Source organism: Pelobates fuscus, chromosome 3 (genome assembly GCF_036172605.1).
Source record: "Pelobates fuscus isolate aPelFus1 chromosome 3, aPelFus1.pri, whole genome shotgun sequence".
Taxonomy (NCBI): domain Eukaryota; kingdom Metazoa; phylum Chordata; class Amphibia; order Anura; family Pelobatidae; genus Pelobates; species Pelobates fuscus.
In genome coordinates, this window is record NC_086319.1 from 247441849 (window position 1) to 247456768 (window position 14920).

General features: G+C 39.5%; 1 protein-coding gene across 1 annotated transcript in view; it reads right to left on the reverse strand.

Moving 5' to 3' along the window:
* CHCHD3 (coiled-coil-helix-coiled-coil-helix domain containing 3) overlaps window positions 1-14920 on the reverse strand; it is a 286257-nt gene that overhangs the window by 113708 nt on the left and 157629 nt on the right. The window contains exon 5 of the mRNA XM_063448299.1: window positions 7669-7752. Within this exon, the coding sequence (XP_063304369.1) occupies window positions 7669-7752 (84 nt within the window). The remainder of the gene's footprint in view (window positions 1-7668; window positions 7753-14920) is intronic.

Below are 14920 nucleotides of genomic sequence, written 5' to 3' on the forward strand. Positions count from 1 at the left end.
TCGATTTAATAAAAAGCAAATACGTGCTTCTGAAGCAAGCCAGGGGACTTAGCAACGGATCATTTGATTATTTAATTGTCAATGGGAACTGAATCAAGGCCACATACCCTTCAGTAAATGTCATGGAAATCTTCCCATCATGTGTAAATTAAAATGCACTTTCTAATACCTTGCCTGATACTTGGTGATGTTTCCTGGCGATTGCATCACAAAGTGTCACAGCTCATCTATATGATTAATTGACTTTTTGATTACTTTGGTTTTTCCAATTAGACGCTTCCTATATTGTGCAAAGAGGAGAAAAAGCAGAGGCAATGATAATAAAGGGAAATGACAAGAGAACAGATTAGTGTCAGCTCAGTCTGCTCCTTATGAAGAGGAATTATTAGACATATTCACAGGCAGATGATGTCTGTCACTTTTAAAATATCATGCTGTCTCCAATGAAGATCTGACAAGCTTTGAGAGGAAGCAAAAAACAATTAGGGGTGGGGGGGAGAATCAACCCCCCTCTAAGAATAAAGACTGCTAGTATTCTGACCATTATATGGGATTAGGCAATTAGATCGCGTTGGGTGCAATACTCAGAAGAAAACCACAACGAACAGAAAAAAAACCGAAAACTTCCAGGGTATACCTGTTCTATACAATCTGCCCCGCTTATACATTTCCCTGCAATCATCATATTATTAACTAGGAATTAGCACTCTAGAACAGAAGATTTTCATGGCTTACTACTGTTCTGTTGGAAAAGAAAAAAAAACAACAAACAAAAAAACTGTAATTTCCCTTTCTACTGTATCAAAATCCATTACTCCGTTCAGATCCAGCAATATAGCAATTCTTATTTTCAGCTTTGAAAGGCAATTTTGTCCCCCATAGAATCATTTCAGTAATATGAGAAGCCGTAATGACCATAGCAGCCTTCTCAATGCTGGAACTACAACCCGACACTGCCCCAATCAAAAGCTGCATTCTCTTTTTCCATTTACATTGCACGGTCAAATTGCTCAGCAGTTGCGCTTACTGGGGAATTATTGATGAAAATAATTGCACTTTGTAAATATAACGATCATAATACTGGACAACACAAATAGAGATATGTTGTGACAGAGATTATAAAGATGAAAAAAACCAAAAAGCCATACAAATGCTGATACTGTATAACATATAAGGACCAATGGCTCATTTAGTCAGACTGATTTGAAAGAACAAACAAGCCACAAGCAGTAGAATATTCATTTACTTTTATGCCTTCCACTACTTCCACTGGCATGCCAATCATGGTATCCTACTACATAAACAGTGATTTGGTGGCAAATCATGAGAAGTAAGGTAGTGAAATTATTTTCAGATCACACAACAGTATTGAGAAAACCATACCAATGATAATTTCAAAATACAATTTACCTCTGCTATGGCAGACAACCAATATTATGCGATCTGCTAGTAACATTGGACTGCTCATATTGCCATAAACCTTCTGCCATTCCTTTCACAAATTAGTAACATAGACACCACACATTTTAAGGTTTCTAGCACAAGTGGCAAACAAAACAAATACTAAATAGTAAAAAGCAAACGCTTGTTCATATCGCTTTTAAAATATAAATAAATTATAAAACAAAAAAGAAATAAAATTATAAAAGCTTTGAGCACAATTACTGCACTTTATTTGTGGTATTGATAGACACTGTAATTAATTGTATATTTTATATAACGCTACATTACTTATTGATTGTATTATTTTTTTGGATTGACTTATTTTCTTGTTTCAGATATTCATCAATAGTTTTGCCTAGAATTCCTGACACTTCACTTTAGTGAATTAGCCTGCTGATGTTGCCAGTGTCCATGATGTTCACGTAAACTTCCATACAGCAATATGAATTGCATAAAGTTATCCTTGTAACCTTAGACACTAAAGATTAGGAGAACTATGATTTTAGTACTTAAAATCCAGTAAAAACAGCGGGAGAGGCTCTGGGGGCTCAACAGAAGTTAAACATAAATTGGCTCTCAGCTCGAATTGCTTCTCTAATTAACACGTCCCAGGGTTAAACAGACTGCACACTTCTTTCTTCCTCCCGTCCTCACAGTTGTAATGGTTTCTTATTGTTGTCAGGCAAGTAATGGGAATGCCTGCTCTGGTGTGTGATAAGCATTACTTACATGCTTGAATTTTCTAAAGGGGAGCTACCATGAAAAATGAACATTTCATATTATTGTATATTAGGTACCAACATATTACACAGTGCTGTACAACAAATGGATAAGACAAACTAGTAAAAAAAAAATAAAAAAAAAATATATATATATATATATATATGCATAGAATTTCAAATCTCGACACTTATCCCAATCAATAAGTGGAACATTGACTGTTTTTGTACCTTTGGATTAATAAAAGAATAAACTCTTCACAAATTCTCTGTGTGTGCCTCATCTTGACTAGTATTTTGGATCCTAGAGAGCTGCACCGAGGTACCTACGTTAGACAATGTTCTCAACTCTTGGACATATGTGTGTCTATATATATTTTTCCTGGAAAGCGCACTCAGGAGGACTTTGTAGTGAAGATAATGTTCTTTATTGTGTAAAAATAACACACATACAAATCATCACTGTTTCAGTCCTATTTTGGACTTTTCTCTTTTTTTTTTGAGAAAACTCCATAATAGAACAGAAACGTTGAGGATTTGTATGTGTGTTATTTTTACACAATAAAGAACATTTTCTTCACTACAAAGTCTTCCTGAGTGCACTATCATGGCAATATGCACTGCTCAAAAAAATAAAGGGAACACTTAAACAACACAATGTAACTCCAAGTCAATCACACTTCTGTGAAATCAAACTGTCCACTTAGGAAGCAACACTGAGTGACAATCAATGTCACATGCTGTTGTGCAAATGGGATAGACAACAGGTGGAAATTATAGGCAATTGGCAAGACACAACCAATAAAGGAGTGGTTCTGCACTTCTCAGTTCCTATGCTTCCTGGCTGATGTTTTGGTCACTTTTGAATGCTGGTGGTGCTTTAACTCTAGTGGTAGCATGAGACGGAGTCTACAACCCACACAAGTGGCTCAGGTAGTGCAGCTCATCCAGGATGGCACATCAATGCGAGCTGTGGCAAGGAGGTTTGCTGTGTCTGTCAGCGTAGTGTCCAGAGCATGGAGGCGCTACCAGGAGACAGGCCAGTACATCAGGAGACGTGGAGGAGGCTGTAGGAGGGCAATAACCCAGCAGCAGGACCGCTACCTCTGCCTTTGTGCAAGGAGGAACAGGAGGAGCACTGCCAGAGCCCTGCAAAATGACCTCCAGCAGGCCACAAATGTGCATGTGTCTGCTCAAACGGTCAGAAACAGACTCCATGAGGGTGGTATGAGGGCCCGACGTCCACAGGTGGGGGTTGTGCTTACAGCCCACCACCGTGCAGGACGTTTGGCTTTTGCCAGAGAACACCAAGATTGGCAAATTCGCCACTGGCGCCCTGTGCTCTTCACAGATGAAAGCAGGTTCACACTGAGCACATGTGACAGACGTGACAATCTGGAGACGCCGTGGAGAACGTTCTGCTGCCTGCAACATCCTCCAGCATGACCGGTTTGGCAGTGGGTCAGTAATGGTGTGGGGTGGCATTTCTTTGGGGGGGCCGCACAGACCTCCATGTGCTCGTCAGAGGTAGCCTGACTGCCATTAGGTACCGAGAGGAGATCCTCAGACCCTTTGTGAGACCATATGCTGGTGCGGTTGGCCCTGGGTTCCTCCTAATACAAGACAATGCTAGACTTCATGTGGTTGGAGTGTGTCAGCAGTTCCTGCAAGACGAAGGCATTGATGCTATGGACTGGCCCGCCCTTTCCCCAGACCTGAATCCAATTGAGCACATCTGGGGCATCATGTCTCGCTCCATCCACCAATGTCACGTTGCACCACAGACTGTCCAGGAGTTGGCAGATGCTTTAGTCCAGGTCTGGGAGGAGATCCCTCAGGAGACCATCCGCCACCTCATCAGGAGCATGCACAGGCGTTGTAGGGAGGTCATACAGGCACGTGGAGGCCACACATACTACTGAGCCTCATTTAGACTTGTTTTAAGGACATTAAATCAAAGTTTGATCAGTCTGTAGTGTGTTTTTCCACTTTCATTTTGAGTGTGACTCCAAATCCAGACCTCCATGGGTTGAAAAATTTGATTTCCATTTTTTCATTTTTGTGTGATTTTGTTGTCAGCACATTCAACTATGTAAAGAACAAAGTATTTCAGAAGAATATTTAATTCATTCAGATCTAGGATGTGTTATTTTTGTGTTCCCTTTATTTTTTTGAGTGTATATTAAGGCACAGAGTTTGCACCAATGCAGTACAAGATGGGAGAGTCTGTGCAGGGCACACGCTGTAGATAGATAGATAGATAGATAGATAGATAGATAGATACACATATATATTTTTATATTACACACAAATATACATGCACACACAAAGTGTTAAAGTTGTTACAGCCATAGCCATTTCCCAAAATTCACTCTTACTTGCTCGTATATGAAATTGGTTTTACTATATATTTAAGCGTAAAACAACATACAAAATAAGATGCCTGCTCTGTTCAGACTGCCAATAACAATGTGTTTCTTTCCTAGATAAACATTAAACAATGCAACGCAAAAAAATGAAGGCATCTTATATAATTCTAAATGAGATATTGCAAGTTAAAATCTAATATTGTTTAAAAACTATTGAATGAATAATATGTATTAAGCGTTTTAAGTAACACTCTAATGTTCTAATATATATAGATAGATAAAATTACATTTTCTTTTTAGTATAAGTCAAATCTGTGCATTTGCAATATTTGCCATACATATATATTATTTAAATCCTTGCCATGACTTTTTTTTTCTTTTCTTTTTCTACCTCAAACTGTGTTCTCACAGCTGGCATGTAGCAGCTACTTGCTCATATACACTATAAAAAAAAAAAAACATTATGACGCAGTTAATAAATCATGTTCTCTGCTGCACATCCCTTCAAACAGCTACTTTTGGTACTGCAGAGTACCAATCAACATTAACTGTCCACTTGAAGCTAAATGGGATGGTACAAGAGTGTTATAGGGTCTTCTGATGTTTCTTTATTTTGTGCTGAATAAAAAAGAAACACATGGGATCAAAATGGCTTTGAAACTTTAGTTTAAAGAGCTTTTCCTGTTACATAATCAGGAACTTAACAGATATAACAAGATGCAAAATAGATTTAAAGCCCCTTATGTGAGAAAGTTTTTCATCTTGTTAATTAAACCAGAACGAGTTTTAATGTCAGCTAATGAACGAAAAAGGTGTATAAACCTCCTGCATGGGGGATAACCCCTAGTGAACTGGAGTCACTATGAATTTAAACTAGAGCAGAGATTACCAGGAGAGAGCAATAGGAGTGGGAGCCTCAGGACGGGCTACCAGAATTTAAATAGGGGGAAAAAAGAATTGATAACCCCCTAAAGAGAAAGTTAATAGAATAAAACTTAGCTTTTAATAATTTGAATAAAAAAAAAAAAAAAAAAATCTTAACTCCTAAGCAACCAAAAAGAAAAAGAAGAAAAAAATGATATACATACATTAAAAGAAGTGTGTCCTGAGTCGTGGCCAGAATAACCAGTGAATCTCTACTAAACAGTATTTGGCTGGCGATATAGGATCGCTCCACAAAGCGAGGATACTGTGAAAACCTAGAGAGTCAGGCTGTACCGCGTGGACTCAGGAAACAAGGGACCATCTGCTACATGGATCTTTGTCCGTGAGTAACGTAATGCCTTAACGTACTGGGCAATGTTACGTACTTAAGAGACTCTGTTAATAGGCATGGTCTAAAGGTATATCCAGCTGTTTATGGTACTTATAGGTGGAGATACAGTTGCAAAACCTCGGAGTAGTCAGCTACACATTGTATCTAAATGCCTGATTTGTAACAAGTAGTATAAGAGCTAAGGTAATAAAGGGTATAGTAGTAATCAGGTGTCTACTGGGAAAGGTGATGGTCTATACTGAATCTGTGCCTTCGAGGGCACCCCTTAACCCCAAAAACCTGAGCTCTTATATATTTGTAGAGGGAACTCCCGCCTCCCCCCTGAACGTCCTGATATGATATCTGTGAGGATGCTGGATATTGAACTGGTCCTAGACTTTTCAGAATGATCGGAACCATTATCCTTCCCCCAAGCAGTGTGAGTCTTGACATGAGCTCACTCCTAATACAGTGGTTAGAGATTGCGCCTATCAGAATGGGGATCTGCTCAATTCTCTGCCATTTAGGAGTTAAATCACTTTGTTAATGAAGCCATAGTCACATCTTCCTTCATGTAACATGCGCAACCTTCCTAAACACTTGCTGTAAAGGATGATGTAATGTTTACACTTCCTTTATTGCACAGTATGTTTAATTTAGAATTTCTTATCTCAACTAACAGCTTGATAGACCTTGCAGGAGCCTCCTGTGTGTGATTAAAGGGACACTCCAGGCAGCTAAATAAGTTAATCTTAAAGTAAAGCTAATACGCTCAAAATACCTCTGGTTAGTTTCTCTTCTCTCAACTCTGTTTTTTCCTGCAGTGCTGTAAAATGATTTTGTCTCTTTATATTTATAATAAACATATGACACTACATGATACCTAATGTGGTGAGGAAATTTGTTTGTATGTGTGTGTGATGTGGTTTGTAAGTTCTAGCGTCTGAATGCTGAGGACTCCGAGGAGGCGTGGACAGGCATTGTGGCTATGTGTTGAGCTGAGTGAAGCTCAGGAACACCCAGTAAAGTGTGTCAGTACTGATTCTCATAGAGAATCAATGGAGCATGGCCATTGGTGGACAGACAATGTGAGTGTGTCATTACTCATTCTCATAGAGCATCACTGGAGCATGGCCATTGGTGGACAGATAATGTGAGTGTGTCATTACTCATTCTCACAGAGAATCACTGGAGCATGGCCATTGGTGGACAATCTGGCTGAAATATAAGAAGCAGGGAGATATGACATGCAATCAGAGGAGGAGCAGAGAATCTGATCATAGTAAAGATTAAAACAGGTACTTCTAAAGCTCATTTTACACTATATAGGGGGAAATGCATTCAGTGACACTTGTATTATTTTTTTGAGGGGGATGCATTTTTTTTCCCTATACAGTTCCTTTAAAGTTCAATTTATAGAGCAGGAGATAACAACATGAAAAGCAAGTTAAAATCTGATTGAAAATGAAACTTTGTTGGTTTTTTTTTTTGGCATGTAGGCTGTGTCAGTCACAGCCAGGGGAGGTGATGCCAGGGCTGCATGGACAGAAACCAAAGTGATTTAACTCCTAAATATCAGAGAATTGAGCAGTGAGACTGCAAGGACATGATCTATACACCAAAACTGCTTCATTAAGCTAAAGTTGCTTTGGAGACTATAGTGTCCCTTTAAGCAAATCAATGGTTATGGTGCCAGGCAAGGGTTAAAATATCATGCTTACTTGGTGCAGATAAATTTAAATATAAAAAATCAAATGCCTATCCATCATGTTGCATGTTTGCATTTCCTATTCTTGCTTGGTAAGCTTATTGCTTCCACAGCCTCGGGGATCTACAAGCCATTTATTTTCCAGAGAATGCTAAGTAAAGCAGACACACTTACCCTTTCTTCCAGTCTGGCCAGCTGATCCTTGTAATATTCATCCTGTTTCTTCAATTCGCGCTCTTTCTCCTCCAACTTCTTTGCCTAAAAGTAAAATATGGCAAACTGTGTCAGTTCTTGAGGTACCATATGAACACACAGTTTCACACCAGGTAACCTAACTGCATCTTTGCAAACAATAACAAATAAGTAAATTAAGGTTATAGCAAGATAGGGAGACTCGTATTATGCATTAAATACTTTTTACAAAATTTTATATTTCGTATCTGTTGTAATGAGTTATGCAATACTCATATATAAACAGACATTATTTGGAAATTCTGTCTTCGGGTGCAATGTTATGGTGCCCGAATATATGAGTTCCGATTGTCAATAATAAAATAGTTTTTAGTTATTACCAATAGATATTAATATCAATTGATGGTAAATCTACACATACACATCATATATGTCTGTGGCACTAGCCCCAATTCTTGATAGGCATGGGTAGCTGGCCCCTGGACTAGGAAAGGCAAGCTGCTCCTGGTTGTTGAACAGCCCCCCTGGCCTTGACACTTGCCGGGCAGTAGGGGCAGATCCAGAGCCTAGTCTCAGGAGAGGCACTTTAAGATGATTCAATTGCAGACAGGATAGAAATAAAAATATCAATAGTTTACATTACAGTTTTTCTTTTTGCTGTGGGCTTCTGTATGTACGAGTGTAATAAAGCAATAAAACTCACAAAATGCACCTTTGGCATAGCAGGGTATTGGTGTAAAGTGTCACTGTGTGAGTGAATGCAGCGGTTACGGTGTAGAGTGTATGTTTGTGTGCATATGTAAATGCAGATGTGTGTGCTTGGAGAGTTGCTGTATGCCTGTGTTAATGAAGTGGTGCCATGGCATACATAGGGTGCTGTCAGTCACAGAAACTCACACATTTAGACCCTTAAAAACACACACAATTTACATTCTTAAACACACACACAATGTATACCTTCAAAAACAGACATACATACTCAATTACACTCAAGCACACTCACACATACAAATACATACATACACACACACAGAATAACACCATGACAGAGCATCTCTGCAAGTATCCCCTTCTCTGGCAAGGTTCAGCTAGGGTGATGATAGCTAGTTCAAAATCATCAGCCGATGGTTGGTGAAGGGTAAAACAGATACAACATTTATTCAGAAACTCACACAGATATTTATACAGACATTCCCAAAGGGGGTCCATCAACCCAAACAATATAATCCCACCCCAGCACCTTGGTGTCTGGGACATGATCAATGGGGTAATTTAACCACCAGATAACAGGGCACTTCACAATAATATCCCCAAAACAGAGCATTCCCCATGAGTTATCTCCAAGAGCAATACATCCCCGAAGAGCTCTGGTGTAGAGGGGGCAAACTGTCCAAAAAGCCCTCAGATCGGGGTCATTTTGCCTGAATAATCACCGATTGAAGTTTGGTCAGGCGGCGACCATGCTCCAACCGGACTCAGATTTCCAGACTGTTAACAAGTCTCTGTCTCAAACAATGGCTTCTCTGAACCCCGTAGAAGAGACTTCCTTCAAGTCCTTGGTATCTGGATGCCTCATCACCTCCCCTAGCATGGCATAGAGGGGTAAGCATAGGGATTACAGCCCATTTGTGGAGGAGTTGGACCAGAGCCCAGCACCAGTTGCTTAACCCCTTAAGGAAACAACTTCTGAAATAATAGGGAACCATGACAGAATATTTTCATCATGTGTCCTTAAGGGGTTAAAGTGAATGGGTCAAACCATCACAAACACCGTTCGAGTCACACATAGAAACACAATTGCACCAACACACTCACTCAAAAAACAATTACCCCATACAAAACAATAAAATGAACAAAAATTAGAACGTGCCTACTTTGCTCCTTTAACTGTTCTGTGCCAGCTCCTGGTTAAATCCTCTGCTGAAACCATTAAGTTTACAATGGCAACCTGCATGCAGTGGAAGTACCACCGCAATAAATAGTGACCTGTGATTAAGTGCTTTGATACAACAATGGATGGAAACCTGAAAGGCTTCTTCTTCCCCAACATCTCTGGCTTGCCTCCCTGCACACTGCACCAGTAGCTGGCCTTAGAAACTGCCCCCTTTGCATGGGAATTAGCTGGCCGGTGAGGGAGATCCTTGATCTCTCCACCAACCATGCTGCCATTTAATGCCTGCCCCCCACAGCCACGGCAGCTTTTTGGGAAATTCAGCCTTGGGAACACCTGTTGGTGCCATTCCCCGGTAAAGGGACAGACCATTTTACAATGTTTTCCTTATAACCTAGGTCCATGCCGGGGCACCATGTCTTATTCAGCAGAATGCGGACATCTGGCTATTGCAGAAATGCAGAATTTGAAATGCTGATCCTGCTGTTCGTCGATTGGCTGTAAGAGTTAGCAGAGTGCTGTCAACTAATGATTGCGCACCCGTGCATAGAAATATGCACAGAACGGATGTCCCTGTGACATTGACGGACGTGGAATTACATCTATGGTGGAAATGGAGTTAAAACCCAAATGTTTGGCATTTCATAGCAAAATGCTGTACAGACTCCAGGCACCTTGATCATTTAAAATCACTGAAGTGGTTATAGTGCCAGGATTAATCCTTTTACAAGTTACACTTTATGTATGTTTTCTGCTGTCTTTGAAACTACTAGACAGCAACACTGTCCATGTCAGACTGGCTTAATACTACGTCAGCTGAGTTTAGGCACCTTGGAATAGAACTTGATAACTTTAAGTGTCAGGGTGACTTGACTCGTAACAATGTTACTGTTCATGGCCTTGATTTCTAAAAAGAACTAAGGCTGTACAGACTTTCAGGGCTAATAAAAATAAATAAAGTTGGCTCCTGAATACACCGGTCATATTCACACACCTGTTGTACAAGCAATGATAGGGTATTAATGCTCCAGCAAAAATACTGAAAAACTGTAATAAAGAAGAACTCAATAGTGACCAGAAAGGTTGTTAAACGAGACAACATATTGTATCCCACATATATTTTCACTTTAATACACAGCCTTTAAGATTGCATAACAAAAACAGATCAATAACTTTTTTTGTGTTTTGAGTTTATTTGAAGTAAATATACTTACAAAAGTTTCCAGCTCCTGATGCATTAAAGGGAAAATCAAAACATGTCAGATAAGTAGAAAATAAAAAAGTGAAATCAGTTTCATTGAAAATGCGAATTATTATGAAAAAAAAATAATAGATTTGTTTATTAAAAGAAAATAAATTATTTGTTCATTACCTTGAAGCTGTCCAGTTTCATGCAAAGAAACTCAAAAGAATAAATTAGATGGATAGTGTTCTAGTATATAATGCCGTACAAATTAGCCTATTTTTTTTTCCAACAGCATGTGCATGTAGTACTGAAGAAGGCTTAAAAACAAAAAATGCCTTTATCAAATTTAATGCTACTCAAAAAGTCATCCGAAACACTGCAACTATTTGTAGAGAAGGAAACAAAGGATGTCTTATGATATTTGGCCTCACTGATGTACAAGAATAGAGAAGGTCAATATATTAAAAGGTCAAAGCAGGACCAGCTGCTACAACACTGACCTTCAGCATCGAGGCTCAAAAGATCCAACTTGAAAAGAGTATATTTGGTAAATACACGAAGACTAGATATAAATGCCAAAGCAGCCAGGGATATATTTGTGATGAAAATGTACTTTTTTATTATTTCATTTTTTTTTATTACACAATAAAAGCTGAAAGAAGCATGTGAGGCTGACAAATTGAATTTTGAATTCACAAAATAAATAAATTTTTAAAATCCCACACAAAACTCAGGCACAGGTTCTCTCTGGCCGGATACTGCAGATCTTCTGTGAATGGTTGTGCACAATACGGATTTTCCAGTTCTACATATATAAAATTCAATTTAAATTCACAGCTGGACAATGGGGAGGAAATAGAAAATAATTTGATGGCTTCAATTCATTTGATTATCTTGACTGCTGTATGATCTGTCTCCAACATGAGAGGTCCAATAGGTAGCTCTACAGGGCCTAGTATTGCTTCAGGCAGCTAATGACCTATAGCAGACAGATATGTTTCCCCCACAAAAACAAATAAATAAAACAAGATGGATGTACATCACCAGCATTGTAGACACACAAGACAGCAGTGCCGCCTAACCATCTGCCTGAACATTCTCCCAATTTCTCTACTTGTTTTGAAACTGCAGCAAGAACTGGGTTAAATTCACACAGGTTTCAATTACAGCTTTCGGCTACCTGAACATTCTCAGAGTTCATTAACCTGTTCCTGAAATAATGGGCTTGTCATGTAGTAAAAGTGCTGCATGGCAATAGTAAAAACAGTAAATAAATGAATACTTCCCATGTGACCAAACAGCTAATATAGAAATTCTGATTCTCCACCTCCCCTCCCCCTATCATTTCTGATATTTAGCCATTTACAGAGATTGTCAAATATTTGTGTTTATATATGGCAAAAATGTCATTTTTTTATGGTGAGCTAAGCATTGGCTACATACATCAGGGGTGTCCAAAACGTAGATCGCCAGATGTTTTCAACTACAGCTTCCATGATGCTGCAGCTCCCAGAGTTTCCATTTAGTGTACCTATTGTCTTAATTGTATTAACGGGAGAAGGCGAATATTTCCCTCCCAGTTTTCATCCCTCCCTTGTTTAGTCATTTAGTACGTTTTGGGTATTTCAGGTGTGTATACAACACTTGTTCATGTTACCGCTTCTTACATAAAGGGTTGGGATCTCCGTATATTACGGTAATTCTGGTTGTGGCACTGGGCGCCTGCATGTTTGTTCAGAGTACATTTCATCATCTAAACAGCCCTTTTCGATTCTGTTTCACTCATTTCAGTTTACAGTTCGTCCGTGGTGCCATGTTTGACTTTTCTTCTCGGATGGAGGACGTTGTTGCATTCATTATATCCTAGGACTTCGTTTTTCCTCTACATTGTTTTTTCTGCCTTTTGTTCTGTTTTGTCGCAGCTTGAAGTTATGTGTGGGGAGGGGAGTTTTATTGTACCCAACTCTTTTTCTGATTGGTTCTCTGTGTTAATGTGCTGCTGTGGAGTTCAAGTAAAGAGAGACTTAAAGGGACACTCCAGGCACCCAGACCACTTCTGCTCATTGGAGTGGTCTGGGTGCCAACTCCCACTACCCTTAACCCTGCAAGTGTAATTATTGCAGTTTTTCATAAACTGCAATATTTACATTGCAGGGTTAACTCCACCTCTAGTGGCTGTCTATTAGACAGCCACTAGAGGTCACTTCCTGGGTTCTAGCACAGGTTTCCTGTGCTAGAGCGTCGCTGGACGTCCTCACGCTGTGTGAGGACCTCCAGCGTCGCTCAAAACCCCATAGGAAAGCATTGAAATGATTTTTCAATGCTTTCCTATGGGGAGACGTAATGCGCATGCGCGGAATTTCCGCGCATGCGCATTAGGTCTCCTCGGCCGGTGAGCGAGATTAGTCTCACCCACCGGCCGACGTAATCACTAGGAGGAGCGTCGCGGAGGCGGAGACAGCGGCGAGGGACATCGCCGCTGTCCCAGGTAAGTCACTGAAGGGGTTTTGACCCCTTCAGTAACCGGGGATTGGTGGGTGGGAGGGAGAGGGACCCTCCAGTGCCAGAAAAACAAATCGTTTTTCTGGCACTGGAGTTTCCCTTTAAGCAAATATGAAGCCTCCTGTCCTTTATAAAATTAAGATTATAGGTATACTAAAGCTAGCATAATCTACAATCATACCACCCAAAACTCTTGGATGCATAGCAATAGCCCCAGATTTTAATCATCCTCCTGTTATTAACTCAACACTCATCTTTGAAAGATTTGTCAAGGCCAAAAGTGAAGACTTCGGTAATTGAACATCTTTGCAAGGAAGTTCATCTAAAGGCTGTCTGACTAGCTGCCATTAGAGAAATAAAGACTGCCAAATGTAAACATTTATCAGATATTGCAATATTTAGATTTGTCAAAATTCAGAGCCATGACGTAGTGGTTTTGGTGCTTACTGTACTTTTAAATGTTACTATGTTCCATGTACCTGCTATTTTTATCCTGCATGCAACTCTATGTACCTGCTAATGCTGCAAAGTTTGTTTTACATCAATAACATCAAAACAAGAAGGTTCAGTAAGACTAGGCTATGAGATGCTGATTTTCTTTACATAGGCACGAGGGCCTAGCCAACTGGCAACCACTGCTTGGCAGTAGGCCATACGGTTCATATAATTGTATTTGTAAACCTGCCTCTCCAGATTATGGTGTCTCCACCAAGCAATGCAATAAAATCAAATCATATGACTGGTCCTTTGCCACTGCTCAAGGGGAACGTTGAATATTGCAGCTCAGGTATTATTGCTGGGGGCTTCTATAAAATTTATGTCATGAAGGCACCAAATATTTTCATCTAGCTCTAAAAGTATATATTTGGCAAGTACTCCTGTCCACAAGCAAAATTCTGTCCCTATATACGGATAGTTTAAGGGTTAATTCAGGGTCCAGTACTACTGGAGCTGTAAATGTAAATTCTATTCATATTGGGTGTCTGTCAACAACACGCATAGCATGCTGGCGACACACGACCAAAGGTGGCAGTGACCCCATCCCCACCATGTGCCAAATTCTTCTCCCCTCAGACCATCCAACAGGAGGTCCCTGCCCCAGCTGTGGGGGGGGGGGACATCTCCACATAATAAGGGAAGAGCATGTTAGTTATGGTTGCTTTAACAAAATTGTGTCTTATTAAAACACAGTTTATTCACTGGAGTAACTCTTTACATAAAACAGAGACAGAGGGCTGCCTGTATTACGGCCCAATTCACATATTTTCGAGAATGTGGTCTTTCCTCCCCCTTTCTAGAAATATAAAAACAGAAATATACAAAGCTAATATCCTCTAAATACTCTGTTTAACACCCTTTCTGCACCAGACTATATTCATAAAGAATTTAATAAGAAACATCCTGCATAACACAATGTATAGCAGTAATTTTGACTAAATTCGTCATTAAACTTACCGGTAAATACTTTACAAATTAACATCTCTCTCACTGTGGTTTATAGTGAATTATTAGATATTATTGGCCTACATTGAAGGAATATAACCAATGGCCCAGCGGCTATTTGCAGCAAAAAAAAAAGACATACATAATACATTTAAAAGCTAAACAGAAAACGGTGTATTATTGTACTGTGATCTGTATCCTTCCATATAATG